Source organism: Macaca thibetana, chromosome 2 (genome assembly GCF_024542745.1).
Source record: "Macaca thibetana thibetana isolate TM-01 chromosome 2, ASM2454274v1, whole genome shotgun sequence".
In the NCBI taxonomy this organism is placed as follows: domain Eukaryota; kingdom Metazoa; phylum Chordata; class Mammalia; order Primates; family Cercopithecidae; genus Macaca; species Macaca thibetana.
In genome coordinates, this window is record NC_065579.1 from 143,733,444 (window position 1) to 143,759,589 (window position 26,146).

The 26,146-nt window shown below is 50.3% G+C and overlaps 2 protein-coding genes across 2 annotated transcripts in view; one reads left to right on the plus strand and one right to left on the minus strand.

Annotated features, from left to right (window-relative positions):
• The window catches only part of TMEM43 (transmembrane protein 43), a 19,178-nt gene extending 9,528 nt beyond the window's left edge, over positions 1-9,650 (plus strand). Inside the window, exons 8-12 of the mRNA XM_050781740.1 lie at positions 754-875; positions 1,143-1,217; positions 1,786-1,887; positions 5,145-5,262; positions 7,546-9,650. Of these exons, the coding sequence (XP_050637697.1) occupies positions 754-875; positions 1,143-1,217; positions 1,786-1,887; positions 5,145-5,262; positions 7,546-7,748 (620 nt within the window). The 3' untranslated portion in view covers positions 7,749-9,650. The remainder of the gene's footprint in view (positions 1-753; positions 876-1,142; positions 1,218-1,785; positions 1,888-5,144; positions 5,263-7,545) is intronic.
• Positions 9,651-11,104: 1,454 nt separating this feature from the next.
• The window catches only part of XPC (XPC complex subunit, DNA damage recognition and repair factor), a 330,052-nt gene continuing 315,010 nt past the window's right edge, over positions 11,105-26,146 (minus strand). Inside the window, exons 10-18 of the mRNA XM_050781616.1 lie at positions 25,425-25,514; positions 23,727-24,608; positions 22,094-22,254; positions 18,510-18,591; positions 14,773-14,907; positions 14,521-14,690; positions 13,884-13,977; positions 13,257-13,346; positions 11,105-12,129 (exon numbers count right to left, since the gene is read on the minus strand). Of these exons, the coding sequence (XP_050637573.1) occupies positions 11,911-12,129; positions 13,257-13,346; positions 13,884-13,977; positions 14,521-14,690; positions 14,773-14,907; positions 18,510-18,591; positions 22,094-22,254; positions 23,727-24,608; positions 25,425-25,514 (1,923 nt within the window). The 3' untranslated portion in view covers positions 11,105-11,910. The remainder of the gene's footprint in view (positions 12,130-13,256; positions 13,347-13,883; positions 13,978-14,520; positions 14,691-14,772; positions 14,908-18,509; positions 18,592-22,093; positions 22,255-23,726; positions 24,609-25,424; positions 25,515-26,146) is intronic.

A 26,146-nucleotide genomic window follows, 5' to 3' on the forward strand; every position in this document is an offset into this window, starting at 1 on the left:
GCTCTTCACAGGCACCCCCCATTGACTCCAAAGAGAAGCCTGCAAGGGATAAGGTGGGCCGGAGAGTGTGTGGCTAGAGAGCAGGCCTTGTTCAGCAATGGTCTGGGCTGTGCCAGTAAGATGGTCAGGGGATGGAATGCTCTGGGAGGGGCTAGTGAGGGGTGTAAAGTCCATGCAAGAGATATCTGACAGCGGTGGGTGGGGCACGACAGGCTGGCAGGGGTCTAGGCAAGAGGGTAGGAAGCTCCAGGGAACTTCCATGGGCCGGCACCATGGGCCGGAGTAACCCTGGGGTCTGTTCCTGGGCCTGACCCGTGAAGGTGGGAGAAGATACCAAGGGTCCAGATAGCCCTGGGGAGGCTGGGGGATCCTGAGCCTGGCCTGGGTCTGCTTTGTTGCTGGATGGTGCCTGCTGTGCCAGCTGGGCCTGCCCTCAAGTAGCTCTCAACCCAGGAGGCAAGTCAGGCTTGGACGTGGATGGCCGTAACCTTGATGGAAGGGAAAAGGGCTAAGGCCACTCCCAGTGCTGTGGTCACTCTGACTTGGTGGGAGAGGGCACAGGGAAAGCTTCCTGGAGGAGATGGTCTAACCCAGGGGAAGCCGTGGACGAGACAGATCAGAAAGAGGCACCGGAGGCGGGAGCGCCACGTGTGCAGGCTTCAAGGGCGCGGGGGAAGGGGGTCAGGCCAGGGACTTTGCAGATTGAGGTTTTCACCTAGTCCACTGGGTTTCTAACCACTCTGGTCCCCTCAGGCCTCATCGACAAAGTTGACAACTTCAAGCCCCTGAGCCTGTCTAAGCTGGAGGACCCTCACGTGGACATCATTCGCCGTGGAGACTTTTTCTACCACAGCGAAAATCCCAAGTATCCGGAGGTATGCGGAGAGGCTTGGGCTCTCCAAATAGGAGGGTCGGGGCCCTAGGATCAGGTTCCTGCACCAGGCAGATTCAGTTCAGTTGCATGCACAGCTGCACTTGGCCAAGTGCAGCTGGAGTGGGAGAGGCCTTCTGGGCGACAGCACAGCCTGGGCACGGGTGTGGAGGTGGGAGAAGAGCCTGAGGGGCGTGGCTGAGGCATCCTGGACCTGGGCCCAGGTCAGCTACTCCCTGCCTCACTCTCCCTGCTTCTCTTCCACCCCCAGGTGGGAGACTTGCGCGTCTCCTTTTCCTATGCTGGACTGAGCGGCGATGACCCTGACCTGGGCCCGGCTCACATGGTAACCTGGCTTCCCAGGGGCAGACACTAAGTCAGAGCCTCACGACTGCCCCGGACAAAGACAGCTTGGTCAATGTCAGGAGCACCTGGACTCCCTTTCCCCTGGGGAAAGCACACGCTTGCACGCACTCTCAGCCAGGCATGCTTCTGAGCAGTTTCAGAGCTCCATGTCCCCACAGCCATCCATGGACCCCACGTTAAGAAGGGCAGCTCCAAAGGGGTCTCACAGTCGCGCCTTATGACAGGTGTTCCAGTCACATGCAGACCCTCTCCTCAAGCCCGTTTTGATCTGTCAGTAATTGGTCTTGCGTTCCTGGCCTGTGTGCAGTCCCGCCCCAGCCCCTGCTCTGCCCGCTGCCCAAGGTACTGCCTGGAGCTTTGAATGCAGCAGCTCAGCCAGAGCTGCGGGGCTGATACACCCCAGGTGGACATACAGAGAGAGAAGCCCCAGGGTCTCTGTGCTCTCACTTCCCCAGCTGGCACCCGGTCCCGGGAGGGTGGGCCATGGCTCTTGGGGGTGCGTCTCCTGCTGGTCACCCCTCAGCTCTAACGCCAAATCCTCTGTGCAGGTCACTGTGATTGCCCGACAGCGGGGTGACCAGCTAGTCCCATTCTCCACCAAGTCTGGGGATACCTTACTGCTCCTGCACCATGGGGACTTCTCAGCAGAGGTGAGTACTGTGCCCCACTCGTACAGTGGGGGAACAAGCATGTCCTTCCTTCCTTCCAGTGGTTATTTAATAAGATCACACTACCAGGGGTCATAGCCAGTGAATGAGGCAAGAAGAAGAAATAGCGGAATGTTGACTATCCCTCATCAAAGTGTTTGACCAGGAGTGTTTCAGATTCCAGATTTTTTGGGATTTGCAGATATTTGTATAACATAATGAGATCTTTTGGGGATGAGAACCAAGTCTAAACACAGAATCTATTTATGTTTCATGTGTACTTTGTACACATCACCTGAAGGTGATTTTATACAATGCAACCCGTCACATATGGTCAAGTGTGGGATTTCCACTTGTGGCGTCATTTTGGTATTCAGAAAGTTTTGGATTTTGGAGCATTTCAGCGTTTGGGTTTTTGGATTGGGGATGCTGAGTCTGTCATGAACCCTCAGTGTGTAGGACTGTGCTAGGCACTAAACTCACTCTGCCTCACAGACTGTCCAGTAGAGGAGTGAGAGTGACAGAAGCTCGTAAGTACTGATGCATTGTGCCGAGTGTTGGAAAGAGAACAGGTGCTCTGATACCAGTGGACATCAGAATAGGACATCCATTTCTACAGTGATCAAGCAGGGCCTCTGACAAGTGAGTTTTGCTGACGAGAAGGGGTTAACCCTGGAAGAATCAGTGGTCAGTCAGTAGTTCCAGCAAGAACAGCCCAGTCCAGGCACGAAAGGGTTCACCTTTTCAGGGGGCACCTGGAGTGCTGTGGCCACAGCCCAGAGCAGGGAGAGGGAGTGGATGGGGGGGCTCCACCATGGTCTGTGTCCTTCCAGAACATCAGGAGGGCAGGGAAGGGTTTTGGGCCTCAGCTACCTCAGTATCCCTCTCCCACTGTATTTACACTGGGAGGGCTATACCTCCCCCGGGTCCCAAGGAGAAGGGGTGCCAAGATGTGCTGATTAGTTCAGTTCTATGTCTTAAAAGTTAGCCTGTCTTCTCTAGGCAGGCAATCCTTCTTTGCAGCAGAAAAATCAAGTCTTTAGTTTTTCTGTTGTTGATGAACACAGATACCCCTGGTGGGGCACTCTATACCTGCCTTAACCAGGACTGTCGGAGTTTTCATTCCAGAAGGGCGAGAAAGGGGCAAGGCAGCAGCCAGGCATCAGGGGTTAGCTGTGACTTTTTGTTCCTGTTATTAGATCGTCAGTAGCCATCTGTCCCCTTAACCTCCAGCCCGCGGTGGTGCTTGGGCCTCACCCACTCCTGGTACCTGGCCAGGGCTAGGTTGTGGTCAGGCTGTTGCCCAGGAGCCCAGTTACCAGCCTCAGGGTAGGGCTGCCACCTCCCAGCCTAAAAGGCCATGAGTCACCCTTCACCAGCAGCTGAGGGTCCCCAGTGAGTTTCTAAAATTAGGAGACCCAGTCCAGGCCTTGCTCTCTCTCCCAGGGCTGAGGCCCAGCTCACAGAGCCACCCCTCCAGAGAGGAGTGGATAGGGCCCATGGCTTAGGTAATGCCCCAGAAAGGAAGGCCTTGCAGTGCAGATGCTCAGGTGGCCTCCTCACTCCCGGGGCCTCCTGCTGCTTAGCATCCCAAAGCCCTGTCTTCCCCCAACCCGGACCCCACCCCCACACAAGGTCTGGGGTCTCTGTCAAGTGGAAGAAAAGGCCCAGAGCCAGGCAGACAGCTCAGGGCAAAAATCAGGATGCCCCGATTCCAGTCCCAGGGGCAGGAGAGTACAGCTGCCCCAGCAGGCACACTGCAGATGGCCCTGGCGCTGCCTCCCACCTGCTACAGGACCTTGAGCTGGTGCTGATCTCTCAGCCTGTTTCCTCATTCGTGAAGGGGAAAATGTTTAAGTACTATTAGTAATAGTCACATCATCCCTAACTGGTTTGGTTGTTGAGGATTATTCATTCATTCAGAAAGTTTTCATTGAACACCAGGTACTTCACAGACATGCTCCCTGCTCTTGGAAATGTAGCGTTTAGTTAACTGCTTGAGGTGAGACCTTGGGCACATGACTTATGTGCCCTCTCAGAGCCTCAGTTTTCTCGTCTATAAATTGGAGGTAAGTATTCCTACCTCACTGAGTGAATCTGAGAATTAAATAATACTTGTAAAACACTTAGGACAGTATCAGATAAGGATCAGTGTGACCTGTTTTTGTTACGGACTCTGAGAGAGGGCCCGATTCAGATTAGAGGGTCAAGGAAAGCCCTCTGAAGAAATGGGGTTCGAGCAAAGCTGGAAGACTGTGTAGGAAGCTGGCCAGGCATGACTGCAGGCAATCGCTGTAGGCAGAGCAAACCCATGCACAGATACACAGAGGGGAGAGGACGCTCGACCTGAACTGGGAACAGCAGCCAGCGGGGTCAGGGCACCAGCAGCAGGGTTGGTGTTGGGGGGATGTGGCAGGGCTCTGGCAGGTGGCTGTGTGGAGAACACGGAGTGGGGTGATAGAAGCAGGGCCAGTAAGGCTCCTGCAGGCAGATGGTGGCGAGAGACTCGGGAATATGTGACCTGGACTGGATGAGGTGATGGGGGAGGAGCGGGCCATGTCTTTTCCCCTAGATGTGAGTGGGTGGGTGGGTGTGCCATGTGCTGAGATGGAGAAGGCACCAGTGTCAGTGCTGGACAGGCCGAGATGTCAAGTGGAAATGTCGAGGAGGTGGTGGGAGCCACAGGTTTGTGAGGCCCAGGAGAGGGCCAGAGCTCCAGCTTTAAATCGGAGGGTCACAGCGTATGGAGGCCAAGGAAGCAGATGGGATGTTCGGGGGGAAAGTATGGACTGAAGCAGCTAAAGAACTGCAGCGTCTTAACAGACAGGAAGAGGGACAGCGACAGCGATGGAGCCTGAGAAGGCGGGTGCGGTGTCCCAGGCCATCTGCAGAGGGTCCACGATTAAACAGATCACACACATAGCACGGAGCATGCTGCCCAGCAGGCACACTCAGACCTGCTCAGGGGTGGTGGGGAGGGTCCTGCTCATTCCAGGTGAGACTGTGGGCTGAGGGCTCCAGGTGCTGGCAGCCTCTGAGCTGAGGAGGGCCAGTACCTTCCAGAGATCTCATGCCTTGCCCTGTGCTCTGCCAGATGGGCAGAATGACTTAGCCCTATAGGAGGCTTGCCCCACCTCCCTCTGGCCTGTTCGGAAATGGCCAACAGCTCCCGAGTTGGTCCAGCCCCCTCAGCACCTGCCCTGCCGACTGGGTGCACCGCTGGCCCTCAGCATCCTGACCTGCCCCACCTTGTCCTGCAGGAGGTGTTTCATAGAGAACTAAGGAGCAACTCCATGAAGACCTGGGGCCTGCGGGCAGCTGGCTGGATGGCCATGTTCATGGGCCTCAACCTTATGACACGCATCCTCTACACCCTGGGTAGGTGTCAGGGTGGGTCACTGCCCTCCCTCCTGCACCCCCACTGGCCTCTGCCTGTCGCATCATCTCAGCCCTTCCGGCCTGATGGGATGGCCCCTGCACAGAGACCAAGCATTTGGCTCATCTCTGTATCTCCGCTCCATAGCCTTGGGATGAGGGAGCAGAGGAAGGCAGGCTGAGGGCAGGAGCTGCCAGGGGCGAGGCTGGGTGGGGCTGACTCTGGGGCACTGGTCTCACTCCACAGCCTGAAGGTTCGTCCATCCCCTGGCTCGCTCATTTGCTCATTCCTTTGATCCACAATTGATACCACATGGGAGCCTGTCAGACCTGCATTTGAAATCTGTCACGTCCAAGCTCTGGGTGCTTGGCCATTCCCTTCCCACCTCAGCTTCAGTCACCTCACCCCTCACATGCAGAGTTTTATGAATGTGGCAAATAGGAAACACCCAAAACTATCATGCTTCCTTCCTCACTCTAAAACCTGGGCTAGATTTGGGCAGCCAGCAAGTCCGGAGCATGAAGGAGAGTTCTGGGCCGCTCCTTGGCCTGAGGTTGGCACCAGCGAGCTCAGTAGGAGTCCTGTGGCCCAGTGTGGTTCGGGATCTGAGTGCCCAGGGTGACTAAGTACGTTCTGGGCCCAGGAGGATGGGGTTCCTCAGAGGACTGTCCATCCAAGCCTTTCCCTGGTGTGTATCCCTTCCAGTCACATGTTTGGGTCACGCCTTTTCTGGGTGCCAACAGAAACCTCTTCCCCACTCAGGATGTACAAGTCAGAAGAGGTCTGGCTGCACATCTCGGGCTGTCTGAGCCGGGGGGACCATCTCCTTTGTTTACAGTTGGGAAAACAGGCTCGGGAAGGGAAGGACTCTTTCCTTGAGCCTTTCTTTGGACAGCTGAATTGTGCTCAGAAAGACTAGTGACATGGTGGGCACATTAGGGAGACATCAGCATTTAAGCGGAATCCTCTTTCTTGCCTATGTGACCTTGGGCAGACCAGTTCCCTTCTGGAGCCTTGGTTTCCTCGTGTCTGTCTCAGTGGGCCCTTCTTTGGATCTCTGACGTCTGTGATCCCAATTCACTCTATGTCTGGAATGAGCCAGACTCAGGACAGACTTAGAGCATGGAGGGACCCCCAGGGTGGGTGGGGTGAGTCGCTAGTGCAGCAGGGAAGTGCACACTCCCCCATGCGTTTGATAAATACTGACCGCCACGTGTAAGACTCCACAGCAAGAGAGACAGACAAGGATTAGAGCAGCGGCTCAGAGCCCAGGCTCTGGGCCCAGACAGTCTTGAGTTCAAATCCTGGTTCTGGCACTTTCTAACAGGAGGACTTGGGGTGAGTTTCTTAATTCCCTGAGCCTCAGTGACCCCGTGGGCAAAATGGAGTTAAGAAGAGTACCTACCTTACGGGGTGGGCATGAGCGCTTCATGAGATGGTGCGCGTGGTGTCTAACACATAGGCAACATTCAGAAACATGAACTTTGCTTATTATAAGGGCTGAGTAGCAGTGCTGTATGGGAACAGACCAGGATGAGGCCAGGTGGTGGCTTGCAGGGTGTGCTGCAGGTATGGTGGGCACCAGGGCTTGCTCTGCAAACCCAGTGATTCCAGACCACTGGTGGCCCGGGAACTGAGCAAAGATTCCCTGAGTGGACATCAGCTATGGAATGCCAACCTGGAGAGGTCATACAAGGCAAGAATAGGGTAATTACGAATTTAGCTGGATTCTGGGCTTTCTCCTATTGGACCAATAGTTTGTGAGATCCTTGAGGAGAGGCCAATGCTTAGGCTAATTTATTTCCTCTAGTACCTGCCGGTTCAGTGCTGGGCACATAAATAATCAGTAACATCCTGCTGCATGAATGAACCAACACCTCTAGGAATGGCTGAGAGGCCCAAATAGGCACAGGAGGCTCCATCCACAGCCTCTTGTATGAGTGTGCAGGACCCAGGGTATTTCCAGCATTACAGGCAAATGTCTTTATGCTGGCCTCAGACTACTCTCCACATATAGTATTAAAGTTTACAAAGCACTGCCACATCCTCTCCCCGGAGCAGGGTAGAGTGGGTGGCTCAATGTGCCCAGCCACGCAGCTCATAGCAGAGACTCCTGTGCTCCCTTAGCTCTCAGAACGAGGCTCCTTGCCTTCCACCCCACTGACCCGCTCCCCTCCTCACGCACGTAGCAACAGGGGCCCATCCTCACCTAGGGACAGGAGCAATCTGCTGAGCTGGTGAGGTGTAGAGTGGGTGGCACCTCATCACCTTTCTCCTTTCCACAGTGGACTGGTTTCCTGTCTTTCGAGACTTGGTCAACATTGGCCTGAAAGCCTTTGCCTTCTGCATGGCCACCTCGCTGACCCTGTTGACCGTGGCGGCTGGCTGGCTCTTCTACCGGCCCCTATGGGCCCTCCTCATTGCCGGCCTGGCGCTGGTGCCCATCATTGTTGCTCGGACACGGGTGTCGGCCAAAAAGTTGGAGTGAAAAGACCCTGGCACCCGCCCAACACCTGCGTGAGCCCTAGGATCCAGGTCGTCCCTCACCTCTGACCCAGCTCCATGCCAGAGCAGGAGCTCCGGTTGGTTTTGGACTCTGCACCCTCTCTCCTCTTCAGGGGCCAGACTTGGCAGCATGTGCGCTGGGTTGGTGTTCACCAGCTCATGTCTTCCCCACACCTCTTCTTGCCAGTAAGCAGCTTTGGTGGGCAGCAGCAGCTCATGAATGGCCACCTGACAGCTTCTCCTGCTGTTTCCTTCCTCTCTCTTGGACTGAGTGCATATGGCCAGCCACTCAGCCCACTGGCAGCTGACGACGCAGACACGCTCTAAGGAGGCCTGCTGATAAAGGGCTCAGCCTTGCCGTGTGCTGCTTCTCATCACTGCACACAAGTGCCAGGCTTTGCCGCCACCACCAAGCACTTCTGTGATCCTGAAGGGCGGCCGTTAGTCATTACTGCTGAGTCCTGGGTCACCAGCAGACACACTGGGCATGGACCCCACAAAGCAGGTACACCCAAAACATAGTCTGTGGCTGGAACCTGGTTTGGTGTTTAAAAGAGAAGAAACACTGAAGATGTCGTGAGGAGAAAAGCTGGACGTACGTTGGGCTTCACACTTATCTTATGGCTTGGTAGAATCTTTGTAGTGTGTGGGATGTCTGAAGGTCCTATTTGAGGTTTTCTTCATTACTTTGCTGCTTTGTATGTACTTTCCTACCCTAAGAGGAAGTTTTCTGAAATAAGATTTAAAAACAACAACAAAAAAAACACTTGAATGATTAATATTTCAGACTGTTCCAGGAAACACCCTTCAGTCTGTCAGTTGAATTCAGAGCACCGAAAGGTGTTAAATTGGGTATGTGGTTTGACTGATAAAAAATTACCTTTCAGTATTCTGTGTCACTGAGAAGCTTTACAACGGATGCTTTTGAAACAAGTATTAGCGAAAGGATTTGTTTTCACTCTGGGAGGAGAGGGTGGAGAAAGCAGCTGCTTTCATCCTCTGGCATCAGGAACTCCCCTGTGCACTTGAAGATGGTTTAAAAGATTAAAGAAAAGATTAAGAGAAAAGGTTGGAAGCTTTATACTAAATGGGCACCTTCATGGTGACCCCCAGTCAACCACAATCAAGAACTGAGGCCTGAGGCTTGCTGTACAGTTCCCATGCCTGCCTGGCTGCTTTCACCCGGGAGTACTTTCGACATGGGCACCTGGGCCTCCTATGGCTGCTTCTGAGTGGTCCTTTCATGTGTTGTGTCCATAGCTTTAGTCCTCCTAAATAAGATCCACCCACACCTAAGTCACAGAATTTCTGAGTTCCCCAACTACTCTCGCACCGTTAAAAGTATGTTGTAACCAAGATGCCTTAAATGATTCTTTGTATACCCTTTCTGTCATATTCAGAAACCGTTTTGTGCCTGCTGGAAGTAATTCCTTTAGCAACTAAGTATTTGGTAGCTGAATAAGGGGTCAGAACTTCTGAAACCAGTGATCTGTAATCATCTCTACTGGCCTCGGGTGCCTGTGCTATAAATGAGTTTCTTCACATGAAAAACACAGCCAGCCCAAGATGACTTATCTGGGTTTAGGATACAGTAGTATTCACTAACTGCTTATTACGTGAGCAATATTACGTGAACAATTTCATCCAATCTCCAAACTCTTAAAGGATGCTTTTGGAAAACACGCAGTATACCTAGATGATGACTAAATGCAAGATCCTTGGGCTTTGGTTTAATTTTTTTCTAATAAGGATTTTAAATTACTGCCAACTTCAAAAGTGTTCTTAAAGAGAAAAATAATGTTAAGAAAAATTTGAAAGCTTTGGAAAACCAAATTTGTAATATCATTGTATTTTTGGTTAAAAATTTTGAAATAAATTTCTAAATATCTTCTGGTGTGGGACTTTGACAAACATCCTGTTTTTAGTTTCAGATTTTTTTTTTTTTTTGTCATTCTTTCTGAAATTTCTATAAAGAATTCAGCCATAGGATTTATTGAGAACTGAATATTGTGGAAATTGGAGCTTTTAGTGGTCAATTTCTTTTTTAAGGGCAACTCAGTATCTCTAGCACTCAGATGCCTTCCATACTGAAGCCCACTTTGTTTTGGCTTGATTTAAAATGAATGACTCAGGCTTCATGCATCTTCAGCATGTGCTAGAAGTGGTGGAAGGGGCAGCAGTGTGCTCCACTGCCAAAGGCATCCTGAGTTGGCATGCAGACCTGAGTTCTGAGCCAAAGATTGCTACATACTGGCTGTGATGTTGGGCAAATCAAAGATCTGAGTCTGTTCCCTCAACAATACAATGGGAACAACACTCGTCCACCTCACAAGGTTGTTGTGAGGGCCAAATGAGACAAAGCCAATAGAATGCCTGACGCATGCGGCATTCATTTTTCTTTCATTTTGCTTCCTGTTCTGAAGGCAGGCTGCTAACTGCCCACTCTGATGCTAGCAGTTTGAGTGCTTTATTTTTTACAAGCAGGTGAGTGGTAACTTTCCCAAACCTACTCTTCTGTTTCTCAGAACCTATTTCATTTCCATAATGCCTCCTAGTAGCTGACACATGCCTGAAGTTATTTCTGCAGACATGGCAATGCCATCATCCAAAACCCCAGAAAGGGAAGCGTGGTGGTGCATGCCTGTGGTCCCAGCTACTCAGGAGGCTGAGGTGAGAGGATTGCTTGAGGCCTGGAGGGGGAGGCTGCAGTCAGCTGAGATCACACCAGTGCACTCCAGCCTGGGCAACACAGTGGAACCCTGTCTCAAAAAATAATATTAAAAAAAAACAAACAGAAAACAAGTTGCCTCTAGGAGGGCCGAGCTCTGGTGAGGAAGTCTGAGACTAGTTTCCATAGCAACCCCAGTCTGTTTCTCAACAAGAGGTTCCAGCCAGCCTCTTGCCACATATGAGTCATAACCCAAGTGTTTTGTTTGTTTCCCTTGGATAAAAGTGACTCAGATTTTTAATGGCTCCTTTTAAGATCTCTTCACTAAACACAGAAAAATTCCATATGTAATGAATTCCCAGCCTACATGAAAACAAAATAGAATCTTTCACGCTGTCTCAACGTATGAACAAACGGCTCTGTTACCTGGGTGTTCTTACTGATGTAAATCTGAAAGAAGCTGGGCACAGGCAGTGGTGTGTGGGTGCCTGCAGTCCTGGGGAGCTGGGACTGTTTCCCGAACAATGCCTTTCCACCACACACAGTGGTTGTGAGGGCCAGCTGAGGTAAAGCGCTCAGGAGGGCCACTCAAGCCCAGGAGTCCAGCCTGGGCAACACAGTAAGACCCCATCTTTAAAAAAAAAATCTGAAAAAAAATATAGAGCCAAATCTTTAGATAAACACTTTATTTTTTTCTCAAAATGTTATAAAAGTTATTTCTCCTTAGTACAGATAGCTTTATACATTTTATCTAGTAATGAATAGAATCTAGTTTAACACTGATCTACTGTACTAACATTTCCTTAATTTTCAATTCGTATTTTTCCTTTTCTTTCCTGATTTTAGCTCTTTTGTAGGCTTCTGCCACCGCAAATGTTACTTGGAAAACTAGATCCCAGCAATTCCATAATCTGAGATGACCTGTATTTCTCTGCTCTCTCCCTTACTGCAAAGAGGCAGCAAGGGCAGCATTAGTAAGCCTGACTCAGGGGAAGGTAAGCGGCCTGCAGATAAAGGGTCCTAGGTCCGCAACCGAGGCGAGTGAACTTGTCGGACAGATGAAGACTCTAACTGGAAGAAAGGATCAGCACGTTCATGGATGCACCACCATCCAGAAATCTCCCAGTGGCTTCCATACAAAAACTGATGTTTCCAAAGATGGAAAAAACAGGTCTAGGAGGAAGGACAGTATCTCCCGCCAAAGTGTTCTGTAGCTCAAAGAGTGAGTGGGCTTTGGTAGCAAAAAGCTTTGAAGGCTTCACCCTGGGTGGATCTGACAAGGGCTGGGGCCAGGTGGGACCTGCAGCACCTCCTCAGCTTGGTCTCCTCTCCCCTGGCCCTGCCTCGTGCATGCTGCCTCAGTTTGCCTTCTCAGTGAGAAGCCCCCACCACCGGGGGCTGGGCATGCCTGGGGCAGGTGTGGGGCCTGTAGCGGGGCAGCAGCAAGTGGTGGGCGTCCCCGTAGTGGGTGCTCAGCTCACAGCTTCTCAAATGGGAACAGGTGGGAAGCTGCTGCCTTCTTTTCCCTTTTGGTCTTCCTGGGCCCACTCTTCAGCTTCTGCTTTTCTTCCTCTTCTCGGTTTTGAGGCCAGGAGGCAGCCAGTATCCTGGCTGCTTCTGCTTGAGAGCTGGTCCCCTCCTCTTCATCAGAAGAGAGTCCACCTCCTGCATCTGTGTGCGGAGCTGCTGCCTCACTCTGGTCAGGTGGCAGTGGTGGGAGGATACAGGCCAGGGTCAGTAACCAGATACCAGGAAGCCCCATGAAGAGGCAGCAAGTTCCCAGCCTGCCCTAAACTCTGTAACTCTGGGAGGACGAGGGCATGGGACGGGGCAGGAAGAGAGCCCAGACTCTTCTTACTGAGCCTTCCCTAGCCTGGGGTGCATCCAAGCAGACACCAGAGCACCTGCTATGAGCTGAGTGCTGGGGAACACAAGGATGATGGCCGGGCAGGAAGCTGCCCTCTAGGAGCACAATGCTGCATCTGGGGATGCCTGTGATCCGTGCTTTGCATTTGCTATCTCATTTCTGGACGAAAGCACATGATGTTTTGAACGGGCCAGATGCACAGTTCAGCCCTCGGAGCCCTAAGATCTGAGGTGGCACTCTGCCAGCTGGGAAGGCTGGGGAGGGTTTGGATGGAGAAGGTGGCAAGGAGCTAGTCACAACATAAAGCCAGATGAAGGGCTTTTTGTCCACCAGAGGGACTGGAATGAGGAGCGTGACAAAAAATGTTTAAAGGCAAACAGGCAGCACAGAGGGCTGGAGAGAGGGAACAAAACATGCCAGAGCAGTTTCTGCTGTGTCTGACACAGCACTGACTATACCATGTAACTGGGCCTCGGGTCCGTCTGCCTCAGGGAGGGGCCCCCTTGAGGGCTGCATGTCAAATTCACACCTGTATCCAAGCCTGGCCTGGGACATGGCAGGTGCTGTGAGAGGTACTGAGCAGGCCACTGCAGGCCTGCAGGATGGTCACAGGCACTGGGAACACTGGAAGGCGGAAGGGTGCCCCAAATGCAGGACACTTGGCTCTCCCTATGTGCTCAGCACCAAATCAGACCCATGGCAACGCTCATGCGGACAGTAGAAACAGGGACACTGGGACAGGGCTTGGGGCAGAAGAGCCAGCTGAGGCCTCACTCCAGGGACACCTCTCCCAACAAGGTAAAAACAAGGGGACTTGGAGACAGAGGACGGAGGTGTCCTAACACAAAGCTATCCCTGACGTGATGCTGGGGCAGAATCTGGGCCAGGCCTTTCTGAGCTGCATCTCCAGGAAACTGACCCTGGGCTTGTCTTCTCTGCAAAGAACCTGCACTGACCTTGGGCCCGTAGCGACGCTTCAGCCTCTCCCTGATGAGCAGACCTTTGGCCAGCAGCTTCCAGTTCCCTAGAGCCCGCTTCTCCCTTTTCTGCAGGCAAAAATGAAGTGGGAGAAAAGTCTTAAGCACTGACATTTTCAGGAAAAATATTAAGATGGAAACTGTGAACATAAAGACAGATAGATATATACACGATTTTAAGTTAAGATACAGCCTCTCCTTAACCAAGTCTCACTTCCAAAAAATTGATCTGATTTACCAAGTGATGTACTATACCTGAAAGCCACAAAAACAGAAAACTTTTTAATCATTACTGACTCCAAAATCTTTAGTAGGTGAGGTCTTCCAGAACCTGGACACAGGCGATTCAAGACAGAGGCAGGTGTGGGCAGCAGGGGCAGTAGATCCCAGAGCCCGGACCCAGGCTCCTCAGGGACAGTGACAGTGAGTCTGCGGGGTGGGCAGGAGCCTGCTGTATTCAGTGCTCGCTCCCTCCGGTGCCTGTCATGATGTCAGAGAGGGTTGGGAAGGGCCTGGGAACACGGACGCGGCCTGGGGAGGGAAGAAGCCACTCGCTGAGTGTCGCTTCCTGCTTCTGCTGTCCCTCAGTCCTGCCTACGTGCTTACCTCCTTCTCCTTCTTTTCAATGATTGCCTGCTCATTTTCCCAGGCAGTCAGGAGCACGTCTCTGAATTCCTCACAGACGATGTATCCGTCAGTCCTGTGGGGACACAACGCGATGTCAACCCTTGAGCCTGCTGCCTGCTCTGCCTCTCCTCCCTCCCTGGTTTGCAGAAGACAGTGGGCCACATCTGAGCACCAAGGGTCCTGAAGGATGTCTCGGGTCAGCCAGTGTCCCACACCCTCCGTGCAGAAGGCAGGCCTGTGGAAAATCCTCCCCAGATTCTGCCTAAGAAAACTGGGGTGAAAGCCCCTATCCAGCCTTGCCCATCAGAGAACAGAGCTCACTAACCAGCTGCCCAGGAAGGACACTGACTGTTTTTTGCTCACTAGCCTGTGAGTCCCTGAACCTGGGAAGAATGTTTTAATTCAGCATTAGGATGCCAGTTTCATTGGCTCTGTTCCCTCTGGAGGCAAGCCAGAATTGGTAAAGCACTGACTTTGCAAATCCAGTGTAACCTCCTGAAAACTGGAGCCACCAGGCCTCAACTCCCAGTAACCCCATGCCAGCTTTCCATCCCAATCTCTGGAGCCACCCCTCCCCATCCCTCTGTTTAGCCTCCATCGAAGGCCCCTCACGCACACCGGATGGGAGTAGCCGCCATGGAAATCAAAGCCAGTGATGGCCTGGACACAGTCGATGTCCAGCTTGCGGGCCACGCGGTGTAGATTGGGCAGGTTCAGCTGGACACAGCCAATAGGCATCATGCTGGGCAGGAAGAGGTACACATTCCCAAACTCGTTCCGGGGCACCTGTGGCGGGTAAGCACGTCAGGATTTGGCCAGCAGGGGAACAAGGTAGCCTGGTCCTGACCCCTTCTGATGCTGCCCTTACCTTCCCGTCCACGGCCACGGGGGGCTGATACTCCTCTGTCTGCCAGTAGCCAAACAGGCCCAGGTCATTTTCCTCCCGCAGCTGGGGCTCAGCAAGTCGGGCTTTCCGAGCACGGTTGGAAAAGCCTTTCACCATCTGCACCAGAGGACACGGCCACAGTTGACAACAAAGGTGACCAGTTCCTTGGCACCAGGCCTGGCACCATGCTCAGTGCTGCATGCCTGGTACCCAGTGAACCCTCACAACATGCCTACCAGCTGGGGTGCTTTTTCTCCCTTTTTTTTTTTTGAGATGGAGTCTTACTCTGTCACCCAGGCTGGAGTACAGTGGTGCAATCTTGGCTCGCTGCAACCTCTGCCTCCTGGGTTCAAGCAATTCTCCTGCCTCAGCCTCCCAAGTAGCTGGGTGTCCGCCGCCACGCCCGGTTAATTTTTGTATTTTTAGTAGAGACGGGGTTTCACTATGTTTGCCAGGCTGGTCTTGAACTCCTGACCTCAGGTGATCCACCCGCCTCAACCTCCCAAAGGGCTGGGATTACAGGCGTGAGCCACTGTGTCCGGCTGCTCCCCTTTTCTTACTACAAGCACTAGCTAACATTTATAGAGCGTTCTCTGTCCCAGGCACTATTCTCGGTGCTTCCCCCGCCGCCACCTCTGAGATGGAGACTCACTCTGTTGCCCAGGCTGGAATGCACTGGCGTGATCTCACTTCACTGCAACCTCCACCTCCCAGATTCAAGTGATTCTCATGCCTGTCTCCTGAGTAGCTGGGACTACAAGCACTTGCCACCATGCCCAGCTAATTTTTATATTTTTGGTAGAGATGGGGTGTCACCATGTTGACCCGGCTGGTCTCAAACTTCTGACCTCAAATGATCCACCTGCCTTGGCCTCCCAAAGTGCTGGAATTACAGCATGAAACACTGCGCCCAGCCTATCTTCAGTGCTTTATATGTCATTAACTTATTTAATTTTTTCAACAAACCCACAAGCTAGGTCTTAGGAGCCGATGGCTGGTAAGTGACAAGAACCAGGATTTACAATTTAGGTAACTGGCCATCAGAAGAGCCTATGTCTCAACATATAACCTATGTCTGCTCACATGCCCTGGAAAGCACTGACAGTTCGGGACCCCCAGTGTGCTCCCCAACAGCGTGCAGTGGCCAAGGCCAAGATCTTCCCTGGGGAGTGACGTGGTGAGAGGGGTGCAGGACCGGCAAGGACAGAGTCACGTAACTCTTAGAGGAGGCAGGCATGGGCATGCAGCTGAGGGCTGGCCCCTGGGCCTGGACGTACAGACTTCCTCTAGTGCAGGGGCCCACAAGCTCGTTCTGTAAAGGGTCATGTGTGGCCTCCATCACATATTCTTTATTCTTCTTCTTCTTCTTCTTCTTATTATTATTATTATTTTGAGACGGAGTCTCGCTCTGTCACCCAGGCTGGAGTGCAGTGGCGCAATCTGAGCTCACTGGAAGCTCCGCCTCCTGGGTTCACGCCATTCTCCTGCCCCAGCCTCCCGAGTAGCTGGGACTACAGGCGCCCGCCACCACGCCTGGCTAATTTTTTGTATTTTTAGTAGAGACAGGGTTTCACTGTGTTAGCCAGGATGGTCTCGATCTCCTGACCTTGTGATCCACCCACCTCGGCCTCCCAAAGTGCTGGGATTACAGGTGTGAGCCACCGTGCCCGGCCTATTCTTCTCATTCTTATAACCCTTTAAAAATGTGAAAAACCATTCCCCAGGTTGGGGGTGGCCTGTGAGCTCTCATGTCCGTTCCTGCCACTGTCTCTGGGCGCACCCTCTCTGTCACCGCTTCAGGGACTGAGGGACTCTGAGTTCCGACAACCATCCCTTTCTGAGAAGCCATTCACCCAGCACTGTTCAGTAAACTTCCACTGGGATCTCTTGGAGACCAGGCCATGACCCAGTCATGAAGGAGGGACAGAGCGGGGACAGTCTTTTCTCTTAGGAGCTCAGGCTCCTGCAGGGGAAGAGACACAGCTACAACTCAGCGTGAAGAGTACAGGGTGGAACGGGAGCTCAGAGGCAAGCTCTTGCCCAGCCCTGAGGACAGTGGAGGCAAAAAGGCTGCTCAGAACAGGTCCTGCCTGAGCAGAGGCTTAAAGGGGCAAGGAGTTGCCCAAGAGAACAGGGCTGGACCCCAAAGGACACAGAGGTGGGAGAACACTGGGACCTGGGGCCTCTGAAGTCCTTTGGAATGCAGAGGCAGTAAGCACCAGAACATCACTTTGCACCATGGGAAGGGTGCGGGACTCGGACTAAAGGCGCTGGCCAGGGTGGGGCAAGGACGGCTGGAACGCACAGAAAGAGCCTAGTGACTGACAGGGGAATGGATTCAGGCTGGAATGGAGGCTGTGGCTGTTGCCCAAGCAAAAGATACTGAGGCAGGAGTTGGGGTGGTGGGGATCAGAACAAGAGGTAAATTTGAGAGATTTGGGATTATTCCAGAACTGTGCTACCATGACAGCCACCAGTCACATGTGGCCACTGCACACCTGAAATGTGGCTGGTCTGAACTGAGGTACAGAAAGTCAAAACACAAAGGATTAGAGAGACTTAGGAACAAAATGGATTTAGAAAGTCAAAAACACAAAGGATTAAAGAGACTTAGGAACAAAATGGATTTAAGTATCTCAACACTTTAAAATATTTCTTACTGCTGAAATAGTATTTTAGATATATCTGGATATATTTTAATGTTAAAATTCCAACTGTTTTTGGTTTTTAATGTAGCTACTAAAAAATTTAAATGTGTGGCTCATGTTACATTTCAACTGGACAGTGCTATGCTGGTTCCAGCATGAAAGACAGGTGAGATGGTGCAGAGAAAATCCTCAGCAGCCCTGCAGGCCCGGGCAAGGGGCATCACACACTCCAGCCTGTTGCTGGCAGTGACTGCGACCAGCACCTACAGCCCTTCCCACTAAGCGGAGGCCCCTCCACTCCCCACCCAGCTTCCCGGAGTCTTGCAACCCCCAAGGACTCCTGGGGTCTGATGAGAAGTAAATGGTCTCCGTGATCGGCCACTTTACTCTGCTGGTCGTACTGAGCTGTGTGTCCTGTGAATAGTCTCTGTGGGACCTCGCTCGGTTCGTGTTCCTCAAGAGCAACCAGTCTAACAATACCGCAGCACAGTGTGAAAGGAGCACTGGCTTCAAGGCAGACCCTGGGATTCTCACCTGGGCTCTGCTCTGCCATTTTTCTAACTGTGGGGACTTGGACAAGTCACTTGCCCTGAGCTTCAGTTTTCTCATCTGTAAAATGGGCATCATAATGCCAATTCCTATGGCTTTTGAGGCAACAGAGAACACACACATGCAAAATGCTCGGAGAACTGCCAAACAGAAGGATAATCTGACTGGAGAACGTGCTGCTATAAAGCAGGGCTTTGACCTCCCAAGACCATCCAGTAACTCAATTCCAACCTGTAGAACCTTTGAACTCACATAAGGAGTCTGAGGCCTACTATTTGGCCTAGATTTCTTTTCTGTTTTGGAAGATCAATTTCTTACAAATGTCTTATTAATAAGACAATTTAAAGATATGTTTCTCTCCTCCTTGAATCCTGCTCAAACCGAGAAAGTGAGACATTTCTGATCAGGATCCTGGGCAGGACGCTGGGAGGCTCCTCATCATCACTTCTCTGCCCCCAGTTCTCCCACTCAGCTACAGTCCTGCGTCACCACTCCCCGCTGGGACCCTCCAGCTCCAGTTACCTTGTAGGGTACTTCTCCAAGCCTCACCACTCTTGCTTTCTTCAGCCACGTGTCCCTGGAATGCAGAGTGTGCACACAATCCCTGCGGAACGAACACAGGACACAAAGGCAAACTCAGAGGGGCCCTGCAGGCTCCCTCCTCAGGTTCTGCCACCCTGAAGCAGGCCAGGTTCCTAGGGGGCCCAAAGGAGCTGTGCTAGCCAAAGTGGACTGCCTGTCTTTTGGGGGATGTGTCCACTTACAAACCCTAATCTGCATGGAGTTACTCTGCAGCCTTCGTGCCTTGCCTCCACCACTCCTCCCCTTTATAGGTTTTCCTCTCCTCTGGTGTCCAGAGCCTGTGAGAGCTCCAGCTACAGCCTATCAGGATGGGGTAAAGGCCACTGTGTGCAGGCAGTTACTCACGTTTACTACCACCACCAAGCAAGCACCTGCTGAGGCTCTGATCTGCTATTAACACCATGTGGGGGGAAGTGTCCAGAGGAGAGGACAGTGAACCCAAAGGAAGGCTGCAGAGAAACCAACTATAATAAGCTAATAAGCTATCCCAGAACCAAGACACATGCACATGGAACAGTCAAATGATCCCTGCAGGCAAAGATCCTCTGGCTTCACTCTTCCTCCAGAGCTAAGAGCTCACCAAAGCCGTGCAAGTCTACTTTCCAATGAGGCTCAACCCCTCCCTTGCCAAGCCATCTTTAATAGGGCACGCCCATCTAGTTTGCACCCCTTCACTCTGTCCAGGGAGCGGCTCCAATGAGCAAGGGCACCCCATTTCCTCCTAGTGCAGGTTCAGGCCCTTACCCACAAGGGAATCTGAGGCTGAATTTCAGCACAGCACAATGGATGGAGGTTGAATCTTACCTGTGCCACTTCCTGGCTGGGCCATCTGGACAAGTCACTTTACCTTCCTGAGCCTCAGTACAGACAGTGCCCAACGTCCAATGGTTTGATTCAAGATTTTTCAACTTTATGATAATGCAAAAGCAATATACACTCGGGAGAAACTGTACCTCAAGTACCCATACAACTATTCTCTTTTTCATTTTCAGTATTCAATAAATTACATGGATATTCAGTACTTCATTATAGGCTTTGTGTTAGATAACTGTACCCAACTGGAGGCTAATGTGTTCTCAGCACGTTTAAGGGAGGCTCAGCTAAGCTATGACCCATGCTACATACAACAGGAGTAAACCTTGAGGACTTTATGCTAAGTGAAATAAGCCAGTCACAAAATGACCATAAATACCGTATGATTCCACCTACATGAGGTCCAGTTAGGGCAGGTTAGGTATATTAAATGCATTCTCAACTTAGGATATCCTATTTTCAGCTTCCAACGGGTTTATGGAGATCCAACCTCATCCTAAGTCAAGGAGCACCTGTGTCCTCGCCTATCAACTAGGGACAGTGAGCTTGTCCTTTCTACCACACATGGTTGCTGGGAGGACCGGACATTTCCTGAGTGCCAGAGCAGCGCTTCTGCCAGTAGCATCAACCTGCCAGAGCTCAAAGCTCCACTCATGCTCCCACTGCGGGGGGGGAACATCTTTGACTGCCCAGAGGAGTGATTATGTAATGGTGTGGTCTTCAGACAGGAGCGGGTAAAAAAGGGGTCTTAGGGGTTGACAGGCAGCATCTGGACATCTTCCTAAGGAAAACAGCAGGGAAGTGGTCACAGTCCTCTTGGAATAAATGTGAACTTCTAACCTTTTCACACTCATTAAAATGGCTATTACCAAAACACAGAAAGTAACAAGTGTCAGTGAGGATGTGGAGAAAGTGGAGACCTTGTGGACTGTTGGTGAAAATGTAAAATGGGTGCAGCTGCTGTGGAAATGGTAAGGTGGTTCCTAAAAAAATGATGGGAATTACTATCTGGCCTAGTAATTGCACTGGGTATATACAAAAAAACAAACAAACAAACAAACAAACAAACAAAAAAACCTGAAAGCAGAATCTTCAAAAGTTATCTGCACACCCATGTTCCCAGCAGCATAATTCACAACAGCCAAAAGGTGGAGACAAGCCAAGTGCCCACTGATGGATGAAGGCACAAGCAAAATGTGGTCTGCCTACACAATGGAGTTTCAGCCTAAAATTTAAGGAAGGAAATTCTGACCCATGCTACATACAATATGGATGAACCCTGAGGACATTATGCTAAGTGAAATAAGCCAGTCACAATATGACTATAAATACCGCATGATTCCACCTACATGGGTCCCTATAGTAGGCACACTCAGAGACAGAAAGGAGAATGGTGGGTGCAGGGCTGGAGAAGGGGAATGGGGAGTTTTTGATGGGGACGGAGTTTTGGTTTGGGAAGAGGAAAAGAAATCTGGAGATGGATGGTGGTGATGGCTGGATGACAGTGTGAATGTGCTTAATGCTGTAGGCTGTACACTTAAAAAGGTTGAGATGGTAAATTTTATGTTACATATATTTTGCCACAATTAAAAAAAATCAATAAATATGCACCTCTAATGCTTCCTTCTATCACTGACATGGTGCCCCTGGACGACGCCAGCACTCTCTTCCCAACAGTCTTTCTCCCAACTACTATACATACCCACAAGAGGAAGCCTCTATCAGGGCAGCCCAGGCCCCCTGCTGCCTTTGACTGCTGGGTGCTAAAGTCCTAGAACAACAAAGCCCTGCCCCTGCCCAGGGCGGCGTGCCCCCGACATCAAACAAAAAGCTCCAAGACAGGGCAGAGCCCTGAAGAGAGGGTCCAGTATGACTCCCACAGGGGGCTGACAAGCAGGAAGTCATCCCCAGTGGGAGGACTCAAATCACCCACTCTCATGTGGGTTTCCCTATGCTTCCTTTTTCTGTTTTCTTTACTTCCTGTTTTCTCATTTAAGAACATCTCCTATTTTTTGGTCTTGTACATCCCATGTCTTTTAAAATCACTTATTTTACTTGCTTTTTATTCCCATTTCTCAAAATTCCTGTATCTATTTTTTTCTTACCTCAAAATTGTATTAACATTTTTCAATTTTAATTTTATATACATTTTACTCATTTTTTGCTCTTATTCCACTCCTTTTTTAGCTATTTCTTTTTACTGTGGTATAAAATACAGTCACATAAAATATACCATTTTAACCATTTTTAAGTGTGCAGTTCAGTGGCATTAGGTCCATTCACAACATTGTACAACCATTACCACCATCCATTTCCAGAACTTTTTCATGCCAAACAGAGCTCTGTACCCATGAAAAATCCACTCACTTTTAACTTCCATAATCAAATCCTTTGTTCCTTCCTTTTGTATGTTTTTGACTTGTACTTGTGGGGTGTGTTTTATATTGCCCTATCTTAAATTTTATTTTTCCTACTTTGTATTTTCTTTTCCTTTGTAACTGTTTTTCCCCTGCCATTCTTTTAATCCCTGTTTTAATTTTCAAATTTTCTTCTCTCCTACACATCACACACACACAGCACACGCACACTGGCTTAGCCTGAGAACACTGGTAAGTCAGATGAGCTCCCATCAGCACCCTTTGCCCAGGAAGAAGGCTGTTAATCCCACACCACCAGGAAGCCCCTGAGGCCAACCAGGCTGCCTCACGCACCTGGAGTAGACCGCTTCTCCACGACAATACCCAAGGATGGCAGCTGTCTCAGGATAGATGGCCTCATATTTCAGGAGATGCCGCTTCAGGGCATACAGAGGATGGTTCTTATATAAGCCAATGGCAGTGGGCAAAGGTTGGTCCATGTGTTTTGCCTGAAACTGCAAAGGCCAGACAGACAAAGTTGAGCATGTTATTTAGAAGAGGAAATGAAGTTTGAGGGAGATGATCCTTAGACTAAGTTGTTCTGACAACAGGTGGTGGATCCAAGGTTTCATGAACACTAATGATTTTTGTAACATCACATCTGTAGCTCCGGCCAGTAAGTCGGTCACAGATGAATCAAAAGCTAAAAAGAATCAAATAAATCTGTGGCTTGTGGCAACTTCAAAAAGTTGTCTAACCTATTTGAATGCTTAGATGCCTAACCCAGCCCCAGCAGATCAGCGCCTGCTCTGTTAAAGGTCTGCAAGGAAGAAAAACACACAGTGCTCTTCAGTAAGAAGGTCTTATCTCAAAGGGACAATCCTCTTCTAAGAAGAGCGTGAGCTTATCTGCCGGCTCTCACAGGAAATTGAGAGCAGTGGTTCTCACCCTGCGACTTTTCTCTTGGTCCACTCTGACAGTGTTCTCTCTGCCCTTCTCTAAGATTGCTCATTGCTCAGTAGGCAATTCACTGCTTTAAGTCACCCTGTTCACCAGGCTCTCTTAGGCTTGCCCTTGGCATTTCTTCAAAAACCCCAACAGACTAGTAACGACTGGCAATGTGGAGTTGCTGATAGTAGGAGAGGACGCTCCATGTTCAGCTTCCACTAAGCTTTAGGTACATTAGTTACAATACCATCTGCATAATTTCCACTTAACCCGTCATTACTAGGTAAAATGAACCAAGAACACCCCTGGAGCAAACACTCAATGTGGGATGCACTGCACTCCTATAGGAAAGGATTAATAAATCTGCAAATTACCTATCCTGAGTGATTGGAAATAAACCTGTGACAAATCTGGGCATGTTCCTGTGTAGAAATGGCAAGCTCCACCCAACACCACCACTGCCGTACACACAGGCGGCTCGGGCACTCTTCCTGGTGTTAAGTGCTGGTTCTAGGATCAAGTGACATAGCTGTGTTATGTTCTAGAAGTCTCTGCCTCCCAATCTGCCTTCTCAATAGACTGAAGATATTGTCTCATTCCGAGACCGCTCTTTCCCAGGAGGTGAGTGTTCTATGTATGAGGGGTGTTTGCACATGCATCTTTACATGCACGCATGATGAGGGAAGGGGGAGAATATATCCATGGGCTATTCCTTCTTTCACTCAGTCTGAGTTATATTACTTGCATAAATTATTCTAAAGCTCCAAATTTATAACTGGGCAATAACTAATAGTATACAGGATCCAAAGCCACACAGACCTGGGCTCAAACACCATGGCAGTTCATCTCTCATCTCCACAACTTTTACCACTAAAATTAAGGCAGCAACTGCCCCAGCTTTATATTGCTGAGACAATTAAATGAGACAACCCACTAAAAACACCCAACATAGTGCTGGGCATATATAAGGTGCTCAAAAACAGGAATAATTTTAATAACCTGACTGGGTCTTAAGAGCCCCTGGCAGCCAAGGCCTTACCTCCAAGTCTTCTTTCTTCTCCCTGTCCATAAATGGGCTCTGGTATGGTCTCAAGGTCTCTGCCCACCACTCAGCATCAACTCGGCACTTGCGGGTCACTGTCATCCAGGCTGGGTCGTACCTCTGTGTGACATCTCGGACCCAGCCGTCACTGTCAATGCCCACCACATAGGTCATGGGCTTGGTGGCGTACCTGTAACAGGTCAGAGGCTGGCCCACCACGCCGTGCACACAGTCCACACATATCCACTTTTCCTCCTGCTCACAGAACACCTCTAGCCACTGGTCTACACCAGCTATGCTCCTTTCTTCTGCCTTCTCACCATCACTGGACATTTTCTTGCCTCTTTTACTGCTCGAAGAGCTTGAGGATGTCACTGGCAAGCTTGGGTCCTTACGATGGCTCCCACATTGGGTCCTGGAGGCACTCTTGGACCCAGCCTTTGTCCTCCGAGGAGCGGGGGCCTTCCTCTGCTTTGGAGGGCCAGGTTCGGAATCCTCATCAGAGGGATCAGAGGCTTCTCCACTGGAGAGCTCAAAATCAGAGCCACTGCCAGCTTCATCACTCCCACTCTCCTCTTTATAAGACACCCTAGAGGCCACCCGCCGCTCCCGGCCATGCGGACGTCGCTGGGTTGCCTTCTCCTGCTTGTCTCCTGGGCCCTGGTCTTCCTCGCTGGAGGAGGGCTTCCTCCGTTTCTTTCTGCCTCCCTTGTTCCTCTTCCCTTTGGCACTTGGCTTACATGTGCCCTTAGCAAAGGTTTCCTCTTGTTTGGTTCCTTTGCTGGTCTTTGGCTTGGTGTGGTTTTCTAGAACTTGGCTGGAAGTTTCTGAGCAGCCTCCCAGATCCGCAGTCAGTCTCTCCTTGGAAGGTTTCTTTCCCTTAAACAGAGTAAGAAATTTTGCTTTGCTTTCCTTTTTCCCCTCTTTTGCTAAGGATATGATAGAAATCCTGTAATCTAATAGGGTTAATTCACTAGCTAGAGAACCAATACATCAAGATGCCCCCAGCTCAGACAGTGATCAACCAGCTATCCCTCAGGGTTGTATGCATGTATGGCTAAAATCGGTAGCATCTTAGATAAGGCCACAGTATAATTATTTTCACCCTAACGGTAAAGAGAAAAGAACATGGGATTTGGAAACAGTCAAACATGGGTTTGAATTCCAGTTCTAACTCTTATTGGTTATGTAAATTATTTAACTTCCAAGTTTCAGTTTCCTCAGCAGTACTACTACCCACCTCGGACATAAGCATTTTGCAAACAAATACGTATGAACTTAATACAGTTGTAGTTTTAAGAATACAGATATTATGAAAATCAGCTTCTAGACCACCAGGCTTCAGATAATGCCAATACCCCAATGAGTATAGCATTTAGCTTTTTGAAGCTAACCTAGAGCACCTCAAAACTCAGTGCTTCACTCATCAGCACTTCACGGAGCAAGTGAGGACAGGCACCATTCCACCCAATTTACACAACAGAAACAAAAGCAGCACTCTGCACACATGAAGCTCAGGATGCCAGATACCCACTCATGTGCCCGAGTCTTCCCTAACACAGGGTATGTGCAAGGCTCGAAAGAACCCACACTCCATGAATATCAGCTCTTAAAAATACAATAATGATCAGTTTTTTTAAGTGTGACTATTTCCTGTCAACTGCTGCTCTTCTCTGGCAGCCCTGAGCACCTCACCTTTGCTGCTGCTGACTTCAGAGGAATTGGCTGTAGAGACAATACCAGCCGGGTCAAGAGCTGCAGAGCCCGGAGAATCAGTAAGAATATCTATGATGAAAAGGAATAACATAGTTATCCTAAGAAAGTAATTAAAGATGTAATGAGTTCAATGTTGTTTGTTATGGTGCTTGTTCAAGACAGGGAAAAGTTGGAAACAGCCAGACTTTCTAACAGTACGCGATGGACAATGGAAACTCCAGACACTGTTAAAAATGATGATGCAGAGGTTTATCTTCATAGAAGAACAGGAACATGCTCGTCATATATTAAAGGAAAATAAAATTTTTCCTTTCAAAAGTATGATGTGATTACATTTTTATAAGACAAAATACGGCCGGGTGCAGTGGCTCACGCTTGTAATCCTGGCACTTTGGGAGGCCGAGGTGGGTGGATCACGAGGTCAGGAGATCGCCGCCATCCTGGCTAACACAGTGAAACCCCATCTCTACTAAAAATACAAAAAATTAGCCGGTCGTGGTGGCAGGGGCCTGTGGTCCCAGCTATACTCGGGAGGCTGAGGCAGGAGAATGGCGTGAACCCAGGAGGCGGAGCTTGCAGTGAGCCGGGATCGCACCACAGCACTCCAGCCTGGGCAACAGAGCAAGACTTCGCCTCAAAAAAAAAAAAAAAAAAAAAAAAAAAAAAAAACGTAAATATAAATTTAGACATACATGGATATT